Genomic DNA, 17802 nt, shown 5'->3' on the forward strand with positions numbered 1-17802 from the left:
TGAGACATCCAGGGAACAGTTCTTCTTTGGAAATCATATTTGTGGTGTGTTTTAATGGGCTTTGGTCGGTTGCCAGTGCTGTCAAGAGGGAATTCAGGGCCCCTCAGCTGGGAGTGTGTCTTGGTCTCTGCTTCCCCTAGTGCCCTGGGCTTGTCCTCTGTCTTTGCGACCCCTCCTCCCCCTCTCCGCTGGCATATGCATGCTGCTCAGGGAGTCAGCATGTGGCCTCTGCTGGCACTTTGCTCTGTCCCCAGGCAGGAACATGCCTCACAGCCCTGGAGTCTGGGGCTCTTTGTGATTTGGGAGGAGCAGGGACACTATGTTTCTGGAAAACAGCACACATCATCCAAGTCCTGTGCTAGCCCCAGCCTTTTAATCCTTTTAGAAAGCCCCCCAGCTCCTTTCACGTGGCTCCCAAAGCCCGACCGGGGGGCAGTTCCCGGCATCTGAGTCAGAGCTCTTGGTGGGGTTGGCCCTCCCTCTCTGTGGCAGCCATTACCGGCTCTCCTGTCCGTCCTGCTGATCTTCACAAACAGGCTCCTGCCTCCTGCGGTCTTGCCTCGGTGGCTCACTGACTCCAGCCCTGGGGGTTCTGAGCCCAGGGACCGCCTGAAAGCGCTGCCCCAGTAGTCAGTCCTTCCCACCCAGGCTTCCTCCCAGTAGGGCCTTTCTGCTGGGAGTTCTGCTACAGAGCCTGTTCTCCTTTTCCAGAACTAAAGGAGCTAGGAATCGTTCATTCTATTTGTCTTTTGAAGAAGGATTGGGTGGGAACACGGTAACGCTGAGCAGCCCAGACCCTCAGCAGGAGGGCCTTAATCCCTGGCCTCTCTGATGGAGTTTCAGTCTTTCAAATCCTATAAAAACCAGGATTTTCCTAAAACCTAGAGTTTGTTCTTTAGAAAGTGACGCCTTAGGGGTGCAACATTTGGCTTTGAGGGCAGAGGAAGCAGAGTGCGCATCTGCTGGGAAGCCGATGGCCTGCCCTAAGGGGGCGATCCACGGGTCGGGCGTGGACGGGAGCCTTGGCCTCTTATCCCCGCCATCACCCGAGCCGACCCTGCTGTTTACTGTGAGAAACTACACGGCTGGGGATCAGAGAGCAGCCTGTCACGTGCCAATGCAGAGATGCCCTTGCTCTTGCTAGTAGTGCTGGGCAGGCAGTGGAATGTGTGTGGGCATCAGCCATCTCAGCCCCCAGTCGCTTCCAGAGCCAACTTGTCACTTTTTCTCCCTGTGCCACTTTTTGGAAATAGCTTTATTGAGGTATAATTTACATAGAGTAAGACTTGCCAATTTTACGTGTGCCATTTTATGAATTTTGACAAATGTGTATAGTTGTGTTAGCCCCACCACAATTGTGATACAGAACGCACCCATCACTCCGAAATGTTCCCTTGTGCCCCGACCGTGTTACAGGTGATTCCCTCCCTCAGCCTCAGGCAAGCTGTGATCTACACTCTCCTCACTATAGCTTTGCCTTTTTTTAGAATTTCCTATAAATCAGGATCTCCCCACCCTGGCCCTACTGACACTTAGGGCTGGATGAGTCTTTGTTGTGGGGCTGTCCTGTGCTTTGCACGGTGTTTAGCAGTGTCCTTGGTCTCTACCCACTACGTGCCAGAGGCACTCTCCCTTCCCCAGATGTGACAGTGATCAATGTCTCCAGACATTGCCAAATGTCCCCTTGGGGCAGAATCACCCCTAGTTGAGAACCAGGGATAGAAAGGGAACTAGTGTTTTTGTCTGGCTTCTTTCACTCAGCACGGTGCTTGCGAGACTCATCCATGTAGTTGGGCATGTCCAGAGTTTCTTTTTGTAGCCAAGTAATATTTCACTGTAGGGATACACCACAGTTTGTTTACTCATTCACCCATGAGGATACAAATGGATCTTTAAGTGGCATCGTTTTGATTACTCACCATTCCTCATTGACGAGTAGCTAGTTTAGTTCCTCTTACTGAAGACGTAATTAGTTGAAGGACAGTGGCTTCCATTCATGATGCAGTGCCTGTCAGCCCCTCTACCTAAGCTTTTGTCCACTCTGGTGTCAGGACTCAGGTTGCTTACCAGGTATGGGAAGTGTGTCCATGCATGTAGACAGCCCCAGCTTTTAGAGAACAAGCAGGAGAGCAGAGAAGCCAAACCACAGGCATCTGCAGCACTGCAGCCCCTTGACAGAGCCGAGCATGCACACCCTGTCTGTGCCCTCCAGGGCCTCGCAGATGCCCACGGCTGAGCCTGGAGCAGTGGTGCTGGTGTGGCAGTGCATGTGCGTTCTCTCTGTCACTCAGGAGCTGGAGATACTCCACCGTCCCCTGGGGCCCCCCAGCTCGCTCACTCCCTGCCATCCCATAAGCCCGTCCAACTAGCTGTTCCTGCACAGATCCCTCCCTGGCAGCTGTGGGTACTCTGGGTGTTTTCTGACTTGGGCACGCACCAGGGCAAGTCACGCTGACAGCTGGCTTCTCAAGTCCTAAGTGCGGCTGCCTCTGAGAACACACCCATCAGACCCAGGCAGCAGCCACAGACCCAGCGCTGCTTCCAAGAGACTGTGGACACATCGCTTTACTGGCTTGAGGCTCTGTCTGCTTACAAGAAATGTGGGGCTCAGCTGGTCGCAGTGGCTCATGCCTGTCATCCCAGCACTTTGGGAGGCTGAGGCGGGCAGATCACGAGGTTGGGAGTTCAAAAGCAGCCTGGCCAGCGTGGTGAAACCCCATTTCTACTAAAAATACAAAAAAAAAAAAAAAAAAAAATTAGCCAGGCATGGTGGTACGTGCCTATAGTCCAAGCTACCCAGGAGGCTGAGGCAAGAGAACTGCTTGAACCCGGCAGGCGGAGGTTGCAGTGAGCCGAGATAACACCATTGCACTCCAGTCTGGGCGAGATAGCGAGACTCCATCTCAATTAAAAAAAAAAAAAAAAAAGAAAAAAGAAACAGAAATGTGGGGTTCAAGTCTTCCACATTAGATTCATTCCAGGACTCAGAAAGGAGAGGACCACTGAAAGATTGCTTCCAAACTCTGTGTTGTACACTTGTATCTAGTTTTCCCAAATGTGTTCCTTTATTTGCCAGTTACTTCCTAGGAATTATCTTGTTTCAAGCCCCGGGCTAAGGAGGGGCTCCCCTCCTCTTTTTTTTTTTTTTGGAGACGGGGTCTGGCTTTGTCACCCAGGCTGGAGGGGCTGGAGTGCAGTGGTGCGATCTCGGCTCACTGTAAGCTCCGCCTCCTGGGTTCACACCATTCTCCTGCCTCAGCCTCCCGAGTAGCTGGGACTACAGGCGCCCACCACCACGCTTGGCTAAATTTTTGTATTTTTAGTAGGGATGGGGTTTCACTGTTTTAGCCAGGATGATCTCGATCTCCTGACCTTGTGATCCGCCCGCCTCGGCCTCCCAAAGTGCTGGGATTACAGGTGTGAGCCACCGCGCCTGGCCCCTCCTCTTACACTGTACACCATGTGAGCCTCATAGTGTGGCTGGGTTGCTGTGGCAACAGGGTCACACCCTGTTTTTCCAAAAGGCTTTCCTGGCAAATGCCAAAGGGCACTCTTTGTCTCTCTGTCACAAGCACAGATAGGTTCTCTCCAGCCCAGGGAAGAAGTTAACCCTGCTTGTTTATGTGCCTAGCACTTGCCAAGGCCCTCCTTGCTTTTGTTGTTGCTGCTTGTGAGATAGGACCAGCTCCCCCCAGCTGATTCCACTCTCCACCAGCTTCTGCAACCTCAGCCTTGGCACTTTCACCTATTCCAGGGCTAGGAAGAAGGAGGAAGTTAGAGGAGACTTGAATTCCAGCCATATCTGGGTTTCACCTTTGCTTGAGGAGTCAGGAGACCAAAGGAAGGTGCTGGGCAAAGAGAAGCACCTCGTCTCCTGCTCTTGGGCTGCACTGGCATCTGGGGTCCACAGCAGGACCTCTGATCAATGTATCACCCAGTCTCTGTCCTCTTGCCGTCACCTAAAATGGCAGATTAGTGCTCTGTTCTTGGGGCGCTTCCAGTGAGAATCCACTGACAACAGTGAAAATCAGCACATGAAGTCATGTTTTTAGGATGGCCCCAGGCTCGACTCCTGTCTCAGTGTATTTGCAGTGGGCATAGGCTTATCCTGCAGCAGCTGGACTGGCAGAGTCTGGGAGCCTTGTCCCCAGCCCTCCTTGGCACTGTGTTCTTTACAGTAACTGAAACTCCAGGCAGAGATCAAAGCACCTTGTCTACTAAGCAAACATTAACCCAGCATGGGGAGAGGAGAAGGGGCTGGCTGTGCGAAGCCAGCCAGGCAGCTCAGCAGTGGGTTAGCCGGGGCCTGCACACAGTAGGTGCTCAGTAAGTGCTTGCTGAGTGTTACTGGTGTTTTGTTCATTCTTTCTCTTCATCCTGCCCCACCCTGCCCTGCCTGCTCTTTGCTCGTTGTATGATCCTTTTCATGAGAGAGTGTTTTGAAGAGCGCAGACAGAATCTTAACAAATAGCGCATTGTCCCAGCCATCCAAAGCAGGACTGCAGTGCCGGGGTGGCCCAAGGCTGCGGGGAAGAGGCTGGAGAGAGCAAGGCCTGCCGGACAGTGGCAGATCTCTAAGGAAATTGTCCCCTGGGGGTTGTGGTTCTTCCCATCAGAATCAGGCCTTTTGTTCTCAGGAATGAGGTGGGCTAAGAGAGAGTTGATTGGTTTATTTTTAAAAGATCCTCAGCTGATAATGGTAAAAAGTATCATTTATACACAAGGCCATTTTGTTTACTTTGGGACCCAAAACTTAGGGAACCCTGAATTCTGTTTCTCCTGTAGCCTAGGCAGGTCAGCCTTAGACGAGACGGGTGGCCCCAAGCACCTCTGAGTTTCCAAAGTCTTGCAAGTATTTTAGAGACATATGCAGTGGTGGCTGGAGCTGGCTCATGTTGTGAGCCTATTGTGTACATCTCTTCCCAGCCTTGAGTTCAGTGACTTCACCTTGGTCGCTTGAAATTGGCCATGGCAGGAGAATTTACACCACAAGAAATGGCAAATGCCACAGATATGGCGCCTCCCCCCTTCCCCATCCCCACGCCCAGCTGGTCATTAAACATTTACCAGCACACTGCTGACTCTTTCCTTAAAAGTTAACCATTGTGGGCCAGGCACAGTGGCTCATACCCATAATCCCAGCACTTTAGGAGGCCGAGGCTGGAGGATGGCTTGATCCAACAGTTCAAGACCAGCCTGGGCAACATAACGAGACCCCATCTTTACAAAAACTTTTAAGATTAGTCAGGCATGGTGGCATGCACCTGTAGTCCTAGCTACTCAGGAGGCTGAGACAGGAGTTCGAGGTTGCAGTGAGCTATGATTGTACCACTACGCTCTAGCCTGGGTTACAGAGTAAAACCCCCATCTCTTTATTTTATTTTTTTATTTCATTTTATGTATTTTATTTTCCTTTTTGAGACAGGAGTCTTACTTTGTCACCCAGGCTGGAGTATAGTGGCGCGATCTTGGCTCACTGCAGCCACCACCTTCGGGTTCAAGCAATTCTAGTTCCTCAGTAGCTGGGTTTACAGGCATGCGTCACCATGCCAGTTGCTTTTGTATTTTTAGTAGAGACGGGGTTTCGCCATGTTGGCCAAGCTGGTCTAGAACTCCTGACCTCAAATGATCTGCCTACCTTGGCTTCCCAAAATGTTGGGAGTATAGGCGTGAGCCACCGCACCCAGCTGACCCCGTCTCTTTAAAAAAAAAAAAAAAACGGAAAAGTTAACTGCTGTATACATTTATTCCCTCTGCCTGAACTTTTCTTCTCCCAAGCTGGCACATGGCCCACCCCTTCCGGTCATTCAGTCTCAGCTCAGATGACACCTCAGAGAGGCCACATCCGAACACTCAGTTGTACTGTTTTCATAGTGTTTATCCCTACCTGATAACATTTTATGTGCTTATGTTTTTTTGTCCATGTCTGTCCCTTGTTCTAATCCCCACCTACAGAATTTTTCCTTCTTCTCTCAACAGCCTCCTTTTCTGAAAGAGTTCGGAACATGTCGCCTGATGAAATCAAGATCCCGCCAGAACCCCCTGGCAGATGTTCAAATCACTTGCAAGTAAGCATGAGACTCGGCTACTGAGGTCGGATAGATTAGATAGCCTGGGTTACGTGTTTGGTTTGGTCTTAATCTTAAGAGACCATGGCAGGGAAAGGGACTGAGGCTTCTATAAAAGAAACTGACAGGTGGGAAGGATCCCACAGTCCACTTTACCTCCTGTTAGCCTCATCTCAGGAGTTGGCTCCTACACCCACCGCCATGTCCCGTGGTGCTGCTCCAGCAGGGCGGCCCTGGCTTGCCCTCAGTGAGGTCCTAAGCAGAGACAGAGAAAAGAACGTAACCTTTTCTGTGCAGCCCTACTGGGCCAGTGGGAGCTTCTCAGAAAGAGCTTTGCTAAGAAACTGAGGAACCCTCAGAATGTAAAATAAATTACAGAAATGAAAAAATCACAGGCATTATATGTATACATTTTCTATCCTAATCTATTTCTAAAATGCTGATTCAGTAGCTTCTTCCTTGACAGAATGTGCAGCCCTGACTGGAGGTTTTGAAATCCCAAGGAGTCGAGGCTTTTGTGCAGTTACACTCCCTGGGGGGACAGCTAGGGTTAAGCCCGTGGCTCTCCTTGTCCCTCTGTGGGTTCCCTTGTGATGAACAATAGAACAGGCACCTAAGGCTGCACAATCATGGCTCCTGGACCACCTGCTTCACCTTCGATCCTGGAGCTCCCACTGGGTGCCTCTGGCTACACAGCAAGCCCGTGACACCGCCCTAACGGATGGATGACTAATGGGACCTGAGGCTAAGGAATGCAGCAAGCTAGGGGAGGGCCAGAGCAGGACTGGGGGTGCAGCACAGATTCCCTTCCCTTCCCGGAAGTCTCCTCCCATTGCTGGGTCATCTCCCCACCACCGCCCTCCAGAATCACGTCACCCTCCGTGCCAGACAACCAGACAACAAGCTCCAGCCTGTAAGGACGACTCCAGCAACCCGCCAGGCAGAGACAAACGGCGCACAGCATACAGTGCCAATTGTGCCTCCTCTTTAGACCCTCCTGATGGTGGAAACCATGACATTTGAGCAAACATTTTAGTTCATCTTGGGTAGTAGAACTGATCTTATGGCCCAGGAGACACAGCCAAGTCATCTGTATGACATGGGTTCTCCTCAAGTTGCCAAGCCTTCTGTATATGGCTCCCTCCATGACCCTGGAGGAGACAGCTTGGAGGACAGAGGTTCTTCAGTCTCGGCTGAAGTCACAGACCTCTCTCTGCAGTTCAGCTCTGCTCTGGCCAGTCTTGGTAGAAAGATTTGGCCTCTAACAAGGGGAGTGGATCACCCCTCCTGACGTGTCCTAAATGTTGTCACGTGGGCCCTCCAGGCCTGCCCACCTGCTTTTGCCGGCACAGTGCCTCAGATGTTTCCCTTCTGGAGAATCTATATTTAACCCCCACTGCAGGGGGAGGCTGCAGGTAGATCTTGCCCTGGGCCAGTGCCCGCCTTCCTTGCTAAGACTGCTCTTTCTAGAGGTGGCTCTGCCATGACACTCTGGTGTCTTGGCCCTCTTCATTGGCACTGGGTCATGCTGATGCCGTCTACTTTGGGCATCATGTCCATGGGCTGGGCAGGACCCCCTTCCTGAGGACGCCTGTGGCACTGGCCACAGTAGGTAAGCCTGGATGCCCCGAGGTGGTTCTCCACTCTCCCATCGAAAGCCAGGGCAGTGACCTGTGGGGGAGTTTGGGTGAGAGATAAGCAGTTAACCCTTGATGCCCTCGATAAACCAGCGCGGACCAGCCACCTGTGAGCCTCCCCATAAAAGACACATTCTAAAAAGTTTGCAAGACCGAATCCAAAAAACTCTATTCCTGCTTCCCGTTGAAAGGACATAGCCCTTCCGAAGTCTCCTGTGGCTCACAGTTCTGCTGAGGACTTGATCTCATGTTAAAATTGAAAACCAGGATTTAGTCCCTGCGTATCAACACCAACCCCTAAACCCTACTTCGGATGATTCTGGAACTGATTAACCAGTTGGGGCTTTGTTCATTATTTTCTCCATGGCTCCTCTGCTGTGTGATCTTTTCACTGCTCACTATACTGTCATCCAGAGAGCGTCAGGAAACCTCAGCAGTGAAAGCAGCCTGGTCTCGGTTTATCTTACTTGCGTGCAGTTCTGGGCAAAGGCAGGGTGGAGAAAGAGAATAGATTAATTTTTTTGCTTTGTTTTGTCGAGACAGTCTCACTGCGTCACCAGGCTGGAGTGCAGTGGCATGATCTCAGCTCACTGCAACCTCCACCTCCCAGGTTCAAGCTATTCTTCTGCCTCAGCCTCCCAAGTAGCTGGGACTACAGGCTTGCCCCACCACACCCAGCTAATTTTGTTTGTATTTTTAGTAGAGATGGGGTTTCAACATGTGGGCCAGGATGGTCTCAATCTTTGGACCTCGTGATCCACCCGCCTCAGCCTCCCAAAGTTCTGGGATTACAGGCGTGAGCCACCGTGCCTGGCTGAGAATAGGTTAAATTTTAACATGAGGTTAAGTTGGGCTTCGCCTGACTGGAGCCTCATGTTCATGCTGCACATGTAGCTGGTGACCAGGGGCTGGGACGGTGGAGGGGTGGGCTTCTGTCATACACCCCCCCCCACCCCCTCTGCTCCTCTTCATAGGACAAGATCCAGAAGCTTTATGAACGAAAGATAAAGGAGGGAATGGATATGAACTACATTATCCAAAGGAAGAAAGAATTTCGGAACCCTAGGTAAGTTTCCTTTGAACCTGCAGAGTTTATTGAGTTATTAATGTTGGACTAAGGACTAAGACGTCCCCAAGGAGGTGGTGAGGAAAAGCCCAGAGCCCAAACCATCACCCAGACTTGTCATTACACTGAGTGCCTGCTGGACATGGCAGACTGTGCTAACCCAGCCAGAGGCTTGCCATTTAAGATCCAGACAAAACACAAAGCAATTCATACCGAGACCTAGACGGGGATGAGGGAGACCTGGCTGAGTTCTCGCGCCTGCTCTGAGCCTAAAGCACATGACCTCTCAAGGCCCCTGTCCTCATGGAAGGAATTGGACTAGACAATTACTGTAGCTTCATCTTCCAACTCTAAAAAGCTGATTTTTGCATATAGGTGAGAGGTCTTAGGACCAGAGCGATGTCTGGTCTTACTCCATTGAATGTTCAAGCTAGTGACATACAGGGAAAAGAGCATGGCCCTTGTGTGGGTCTGAGTGTGGTAAGCCCAATCCAGCTATGCAGACTGAAGGTCAATGAGACAAAACTCAGCCATCACCTTGACCCTGTGCTCCTCCCGGCCCCTAGCTAACAGGTCCATCTCCCTGGGAGGGTGGAGGGCCATCAGGAAGCTTGCTTAGAGCAGCTGAGCTGGATTTAAAAGTTGTGAAGGTTTTGTGTCAGCCCCAGGAGCTGGATGGTTCAGGTCCCATGCAGGGACGTGGACTTGTGCCTGCTCAGCGCCGGCGCTGTTCTTTCAGCATCTACGAGAAGCTGATCCAGTTCTGTGCCATTGACGAGCTTGGCACCAACTACCCAAAGGTGCGTCTGGCACACGGGGCTGGAGGGTGATGGGGGCACCCAGGGTCCTTTGCTTGTTCCATGGGATTTGACCTGCAGCCACAGAAAGGTCCATGTGGTGGCACGGCTCGTTGAAAGCACAGTCCCCGTCTCTTTTGTTTGAGTCCCTATTGTTCTGAAATAGTCCAATAAAGAGATTCCGGTGGCCGGCCTGGTGCCTGGCCCCTGACTGGTGGGGACATGTGTGGACCTGCTGCTCCTGGGGTTCGCTGGATGGGGGCTTCATGCTCTCATGTTCTTCAGCACTTGCCAGCCGCCCCTTGGCTAAAGACCAAAGATGACAGCCGAGCCCCGGGTAAGGGGACCCCAGACCAAGAAGCTCTATGGGAAGACTCGGGCAAGGAACTTGGGTTTCTGAGTCATTTGTCATCTGAGTCATTCGCCTTTTCCTTTGCAGGATATGTTTGATCCCCATGGCTGGTCTGAGGACTCCTACTATGAGGCATTAGGTAGCCTTTCGTCCCTCCTCCCATATACCTCGTCCGCCCACCCGACTGTCCCTTTATCCAGTCAGTTGGTTATCCAGGTGACACATATTTCAGGGTCTCCTCTATGTCAGGCCATGTTCAAGGGGGCTGGGTACAGGCCTGAATGAGACAGACCCACCCCTGCCTTAAGAGGCTTATGCCACAGCCAAGAAGATGGAACGTCACGCCAGTAACGCCAGCATCGATGAGTGTTGGTGATGACGGAGTTGCTGGGTACAGGGGAGCTTTGGCAAGCAGGGTCATCTAATCTGGCCAAAGGGATGGGAAGGCCTCACTGACAAAACTGTGTTCAAGCTGAGGTTTGAAGAGGCAGAGGGGCCAGGCAGGTGTAGGCAGAATGTTCTGAGGCCAGTGAGAGGATGGCTTTTTCTTAAGATACCAGTTTGGGAGCACTGGGAGCAATGTCAAAGGGCCCAAACCCCTAGACCATAGGTCTTAAGCCTGCAGCCCATGGCCCAGATCTTGGCCTGTAGAGGTGCTTTGTTTGGCCTTCATGAATTTTGTCATCTTTTAATTTGAATTCATTGCCAACATTTTATATAATCTCTGATTCCAGCTTCTCTCCATCAGTAGGAGGGTAGTCCCCATTGGGCCTGTATTCCCGTGTGTGGCAGTCCACAGGAGCTCAGGAGTAGCTGACCCTTCCAGACACACACAGGGCATGCAGCCCGCCAGTCTGGAGCTGAAGGCCCCTGCCCTATGCCGACCAAGGGCTGGCTTCATTTTGCCAAGCACAAAGAACACTGAGCCCATGAAGGCCTTTAGCCCACTGAAAAGAACGCAGGGATCAGAGTAGGCTCCCTCAGCCCAGAGCTGCTCGGGGGCCACCTTTGTAACAGCTTCTCTTGTCTTCATAGCCAAGGCCCAGAAAATTGAGATGGACAAATTGGAAAAGGCCAAAAAGGAGCGAACAAAAGTAAGTGATGGCAGACCTCCTAGATGAAAAAGGCACATGTGGAGTGCATGGGTCCTGCTGGCTGAGCCCAGAAGGTGTCCAGCCTGCCCCCAACCCTGGCCCCGTGTCATCACCCGGCGACGCTCTGAGCCTCTCAGCAGGGCCTGTGCGCTGAGCAGACCTGCTGGGTTCACGGCGCTCGTCTGCTGCTTTTGCCCTCGGAGGCTTGTTTGCTACATTGTGCCCCCCTTTCCTCCCCGCCAATTGCAGAGCCTTGGGGGGCTTTGTCCGTTTTGGGTCATGGGGGCCCTTTGTAGCCTGAAGGGAGGGAAATAGTTCCCTAAGAGAGTGCCAGGCCCAGCTTGCGCTGCTTGGTGAGTGTCTTGGCCTCCAGAGCTGCCCTCAGTGGCTCGCCTGGATGCTACCTATTAGGTCCCACGTTAGGGCCCTGAGCACCACTTGTTCCCTGGCAGTGTGGTCTGGGTTCTTCAGGGAGCATCAGTTTGGCTGGGAGACCAAACTGTTATCTCTGGGCCTTGTTCCCTTTGTGACCAGTCTCAGAGCCGGGCATCAGGACACCAGCTCCTCCCACTTCTGGCTCGGCCTGACCATCCTCAAGCAGCTGCGGCCTCCAGACCGCTTCCCTCACCCCAAGCAGAGGGGCTGTGGGGCCTGGGCATGCTGGTGGCCCTCTGGAGGTGCTGGCTGCTGGGCCAGGAACGTGGGAGCTGGTGCAAGGGGATAGTTGGGGTTTCTCATTCTTAACCCTTGATTGAATCTCCCTTCTCTCTCTTTCCCTCTCCCTTCCAAACCCCAGGCTTGTTGCAGGGACGTGTCTGCAGCGCCTGGGGACCGGAGCTGTCCTTCCCCTGTGCGGGCGGGCACCGCCTCCTCCTGGGTGTGAGGAGGAGGGGCCTGGCCAAACGGTTCTGGGCATGTGAGGTGGGGCGGTGGGTGGGGGGTGCCGGGCATGTGCAGAGACCTGGTGATGCCGGGAGGGATACAGTACTGTTTGGAAAGTTCTTTTAAGAGTGAAAAGCCCCTTTGGGTTCTTCTTAGACACCTCGCCCTCCCCCAGATGGGCAGAGCAGAGTTCATTTCCAATGCCTCTTTTGTGTAGTGCCAAGCTCCTGTCCCCCAGGAGCTGACGGATGGCAAAAAGCTGTGGACACCCAGCTTTGCCTGGTCTTATTCTCTTCCCTCTCCCTCTCCAGATTGAGTTTGTGACGGGCACCAAGAAAGGCACCACGACCAACGCCACGTCCACCACCACTACCACTGCCAGCACAGCTGTTGCAGGTAGATTGCAGAGCTGCCCTGCCTCCTGCCACACACATGGAGCCAGGGTCTCCCTGGCTTGTTTGGGCGACAGACAGCACGTGGATCTGGGCCTGGGCTCAGCCTTGCTACTTTGAGAAGCACCTTTGGAGTCTGGGGTGGGCCGCTTCGGGGTCTGCTCCCTAGGCTCCCGCTGGCCTGCAGGGGGAAGGGAAAGAGGGCACCGCTCATTGGTGGATCGTGATCCTGACTTCTGCTTTATCTCCAGATGCTCAGAAGAGAAAGAGCAAGTGGGACTCGGCTATCCCAGTGACAACGATAGCCCAGCCCACCATCCTCACCACCACAGCCACCCTGCCAGCTGTTGTCACGGTCACCACCAGCGCCAGCGGCTCCAAGACCACCGTCATCTCTGCTGTGGGCACCATTGTGAAGAAGGCCAAGCAGTGACCTCAGGGGCCACCCTAGGACTTGAAAGGACCGTGCAGCCCAGTGACCACTGCCCAGTGGGAGGCGCCACTTTGTATATTTCAGGACTGGGACCTGCTCCCCAGATGCCACCTGAGAGGAGCTTCTGTTTGGCATTCCAGATGGAAGGACAGGCAGCACGGGAGCCAGGCGCTGTGGACAGGGTCTGTCCACGCACCACCTGGGGTCTGCCGCCTATTAAAAGTGCCGTATTCTTACCTCTTGGCATCTCAGATGCACTGGCCTCTCCTGCATTCTGTTTGCAGGCAAATGCTTCAGCTCACATGTCCCCCAAGACTCAATAGTCTTGGTTGGGATTATTGCCTCAGGGTTGACAACAGGGTGATGGAGGCCTGGGACGCTGTTCAGAGGGGTGACCCAAGAAGTCACCGTTGTTATCCGTGTATGCCTCTGGGCATGGACAGGCGGGAGTCCCCGAGCCCCACATATGCCCCATCTGCCGCCTTGATCCCAAAACCCAGCCAGTTCTCGGGTGATGGTGGAGCTGTGCTCCCTTGAGTGCACTTGAGCACTCCCCAGACCAGATCACTTTTTGGACACACCCAGGAAGGCTTTTGAAGTCAAGCCAGTTTCCAGAAGGGCTGGGGGGAGATACTGACCTGTGCAGAGAGTGGGGAGGCGTCAGCGCCTGGCCAGGGCTGCCCCAGTCCTTTGGTGCCCGGTGAGCGCAGCCAGCAGGAGCTGAGCAGCGGGGGAGATGAATCACCTCCTGCCTTGGCCAGGCGGCAGCTCATTGTTTACGGGCAAGCCCTGCTCCTGGGAGGGCTCCTGCCACCCCACCCTTCCTCTGTGTGTTATCTCTGCCCCACAGCAGCCCCTGGGCAGCACCAGTGGCCACTGGGCTCCCCCCGGGGTTGAAACGGGTTTCCCAGACCAGGGGTTCAGAGGAGACTATTTACCCTTCATGATCTTTGGCGATTCTCCACTGGAGCGGAAGGGCTGTGTGTCAAAAGAAGGAAGCCAGGCTGTGAAGGGCCGTGTTGCTTTCAGTGGGTGGGCAGAGGTTTAGAAAGGTGGTTCTGAAATTGCACCTGGTACTCTTGTGGGACCTGGGGAATATAAGGAACTCTGTGCATGAGGTTTCAAAAATAAAAATTGAGTCCACTCTCCCCGTACACACACACTCGGGCACTTCAGGAGGTCAGTTCTCACCCCTTCCTGGATGGGGCTTTAAAGCTCTGGGGAGAAGAGCTGCTCCCCACTCATGCCCCAGAGGGACTGTGAAAAGGCTTCCTGTGACCTCCGGCGGCGGCCCCTCATTAGCCAAGGGCACTGTTTATGTTTTGTGGGAGGCAGCATGGCACCGTGGAAAGGGCAGTAGACGTGGAGCCGGCACCTCTGGTCTGGATTCCGCTTAAAACCAGTTGAGTGGTCTCAAGCCCTTAACCTCTGTAAGTCTGTTTCTTCTCTGAAATCACAGTAATAAAGCGTCGTAAGATGGTTGGGAGGAACCAGAGGTGACTTATGCAAAAGCTTTATAAACTGTAAAGTTCCTGCCAGTGTTTTTTGTTGGCTAAATCCAATTTTTTTTTGTTGTAGACCAAGGAGAGAAGCAAACTCCTGGCCTGTCCCCCGTCTCGTGCTCTGTCGGCGGGGTGGGGTTTGGCAGGTCTTTCCCCTCCCCGCTTTCCTCTGGGCAGCCCTGGCCCTGCCATTCATCTGTCCAGTTAAAGCAGTAATGACTGTCTCCTGTGGGGCCGCAGAGGTAGGGGGCCTGGAGAATGAACATAGGCTTAGAAGTTGGGCAACCCCACGCCAAACCTGCTGCCCCACTTACCAGCCTCGTGAGTTGGGTCAAGGTTTTTAATCCTTCTAGACTTTCATTCACTCTTCTATAAAATGGTGCTTGCCCACCTTAGTCACATCAAGGATGGCCCAGAGGTGTGTGAACAGTTCTGTTGTGGGTGGATGGCCCAGGCACTAGGGGCCAAAGTTGTTTCTAACCAGTGTGTGTCTGCTCACCAGAGAACAGTGTCCAAACTGAACTCTGTCCACGGCTCCTACTGTCCCCCACCCACACACCTGCTACCTCTCCCGAGGGCTCTGATCTTGGGTGGGCATCGGGATTCATTTAGCTTCCCACCTTGCACAGGTAGTACCCCAGGATGTGTCTCAGGTTTGTATAATCCCCTCCTGACTCTGCTGGACAGGTGGGTGCTCCTTTCTCAACACTCACAGCACCCCCTTGCTTTTAGGATCACACTGAACTGCCTTGTAACCTCTGCCCACAAGCGGGATGAGACAGCTCATGTCTCCTAGTTCTTGTAAGCAGAAACAAAGCAGGCATAAATAACACTCTGCTCCAGTGCCTGGCATGAGATAAGTACACAGGTGATTGGCGGAATGGAGGGATGAAAGGAGAGGTGAGTTTGCTCATCTTCCAAAGGGGTGGTCTCTGCTCCTATGGTCACTGAAATGAAAGTTTCCAGCCCCCAAGCCCTGTGCTCACAGCATCACTCAAGCCGCCTGGGGCTCGATTTCCAAAGGGCTGCTGTCGATTGGTGATGCATTGACAATTATTGAGGTTCAGTGATAGGTACAGGAGTGTTCAATATTCTCTTTAATTTTGTATCTATTTGGAAATCTCTATAATAAGGGATTTTTTTAAGGGCTATTGAGCCTGGTGCAGTGGCTCACGCCTGTAATCCCAGCACTTTGGGAGGCCAAGACGGGCAGATCACAAGGTCAGGAGATTGAGACCATCCTGGCTAACACGGTGAAACCCCGTCTCTACTAAAAATACAAAAAAAAATAGCTGGGTGTGGTGGTGGGCGCCTGTAGTCCCGGCTACTCAGGAGGCTGAGGCAGGAGAATGGCGTGAACCCAGGAGGCGGAGCTTGCAGTGAACCGAGATCGCCCCACTGCACTCCAGCCTGGGCGATAGAGTAAGGCTCCGTCTCAAAAAAAAAAAAAAAAAAAAGCCGGGCGTGGTGGCAGGTGCCTGTAATCCTAGCTACTTGGGAGGCTGAGGCAGGAGAATCGCTTGAACCCAGGAGGCGAAGGTTGCAGTGAGCCTAGATTGCGCCATTGCACTCCAGCCTGAGCGACAAGAGCAAAACTCCCTCTCAGGGGTGGAGGGGGTTGGAAGGCTATTAAGCCACACAAAAAAGAACAAGGGGCCGGGCGCAGTGGTTCACGTCTGTAATCCCAGCACTTTGGGAGGCCAAGGGACTGGATCACATGAGGCCAGGAGTTCGAGACCAGCCTGACCAACATAGTGAACCCCCGTCTCTACTAAAAAAAAAAAAAAAAAAAAAAAAAAACTAGCTGGTCGTGGTGGCGCATACCTGTAGTCCCAGCTAGTTGGGAGACTGAGGCAGGAGAATAGCTTGAACCCGGGAGGCAGAGGTTGCAGTGAGCTGAGATTGCGCCAATGCTCTTCAGCCTGGGCAACAAGAGCAAAAACTCCGTCTCAAAAAAAAAAAAAAAGGGAGCCGGGCGCGGTGGCTCATGCCTTTTAATCCCAGGACTTTGGGAGGCCAAGGCGGGCAGATCACAAGGACAGGAATTCAAGACCAGCCTGGCCAACATGGTGAAACCCCATGTCTACTAAAAATACAAAAATTAGCCTGGTGTGATGGCAGGTGCTTATAATCCCAGCTACTCAGGAGGCTGAGGCAGGAGAATTGCTTGAAGCCAGGCAGCAGAGATTGCAGTGAGCCGAGATTGCGCCACTGCACTCCAGCCTGGGCAATACAGTGAGACTCTGTCTCAAAAAAAAAAAAAATTGAAAAAAAGATCTTCATGGATAGATTATTTGGAGTGATCTTTAGGAGAGATTAAATGAAAAAAGGTATCAAACAGTACATGTAATAAATTATCTTGTATAAGAAGGGAGAAAATACTATACAAATAAAAAATAATTGGCTGGGCGTGGTGGCTCATGTCTGTAATCCCAACACTTTGGGAGGAGGCAGGCAGATCACTTGAGGCCAGGAGTTCGAGACCAGCCTGGCCAACGTGGTGAAACCCCATCTCTACTAAAAATACAAAAATCAGCCGATAATGATGGTGGGCACCTGTAGTCCCAGCTAGTTGGGAGGTTGAGGCAAGAGAATCACTTGAACCTGGGAGGCAGAGGTTACAGTGAGCCAAGATCGTGCCACTGCACTCCACCCTGGGCAACAGGGCGAGACTCTTATCTTAAATAATAATAATAATAATAATTGCCAGGCGTGGGGGCATGCACCTGTAGTTCCAGCTGCTCAGGTAGCTGAGATGGGAAGATCCCTTGAGCCCAGGAGTTGGAGGCTGCTGTGAGCCAAGATTTCGCCACTGCATTCCAGCCTGAACCACAGCAAGACTCCATCTCTAAAAAATAATAATAGAAGAAGGAGCTACAAAAATAAAACCAAATAAATTAAGAAAAATCTCTAATATTAAATTTGAATGATTTGAATGAAGATATCAATATGAACTCAGGATTTAAGAAAAAGATACATTTCCTATCTGTCCATTGCAAGGAGCTAGGACCTCCTGCTTTGTATATGGTGAGTTAAAAAAAAAAAAAAAAAAAACCTGGAAGCAATGACAGACACCCTGGTAGCATCCAGCACACAGTATTCACATCGTGGTCTCTAATGCCATTCCCCACTGAAAGGAACCAAGCCGGGGCCCCTTGGAGAAACAGCAGATCCTGAAATCTAAGTAGGACTGGGGCAGTTCTAGAAAGCAGGGAAGACACGGAAGTCAGATCAAAATGTCAAAAAAGCTAGGGTGAAGGGGTCTCCTACTGGCCAAATTTGGTTACATTTGAACATGAAGGAAGAATGATTACAATGAATTGTGTGTTTTTTGTTTTTTGTTTTTGAGACAGCGTCTCACTCTGTTGCCCAGGCTGGAGTGCAGTGGCACGGTCTCGGTTCACTGCAACTTCTGCCTCCTGAGTTCAAGCGGTTCTCCTGCCTCAGCCTCCCGAGTAGCTGGGATTACAGATGCCCACCACCACGCCCAGCTAATTTTTGTATTTTTAGTAGAGACGGGGTGTCACCATGTTGGCCAGGCTGGCCTCAAAACTCCTGACCTCAGGTGATCCACCCTCC

The 17802-nt window shown here is 52.3% G+C and overlaps 1 protein-coding gene across 14 annotated transcripts in view; it reads left to right on the top strand.

Annotated features, from left to right (window-relative positions):
- SAP30BP (SAP30 binding protein) overlaps positions 1-14214 on the top strand; it is a 40612-nt gene extending 26398 nt beyond the window's left edge. For 7 of the 14 annotated variants that reach the window (XM_063799285.1, XM_063799284.1, XM_009433290.2 and 4 more), the window contains 8 exons: positions 5980-6068; positions 8680-8771; positions 9511-9571; positions 10008-10059; positions 10956-11014; positions 11811-11891; positions 12208-12292; positions 12540-12957. In XM_063799285.1, coding sequence (XP_063655355.1) covers positions 5980-6068; positions 8680-8771; positions 9511-9571; positions 10008-10059; positions 10956-11014; positions 11811-11891; positions 12208-12292; positions 12540-12721 — 701 coding nt within the window. In that variant the 3' untranslated portion in view covers positions 12722-12957. Of the gene's footprint in view, positions 1-5979; positions 6069-8679; positions 8772-9510; positions 9572-10007; positions 10060-10955; positions 11015-11810; positions 11892-12207; positions 12293-12539 lie in introns of all 14 variants that reach the window. The other 7 variants (XM_001145625.6, XM_009433289.4, XM_016930886.3 and 4 more) reach the window with 2 other exon arrangements.
- The last annotated feature ends 3588 nt before the right edge of the window (positions 14215-17802 follow it).

The sequence above is a fragment of the Pan troglodytes genome, chromosome 19 (genome assembly GCF_028858775.2).
Source record: "Pan troglodytes isolate AG18354 chromosome 19, NHGRI_mPanTro3-v2.0_pri, whole genome shotgun sequence".
In the NCBI taxonomy this organism is placed as follows: domain Eukaryota; kingdom Metazoa; phylum Chordata; class Mammalia; order Primates; family Hominidae; genus Pan; species Pan troglodytes.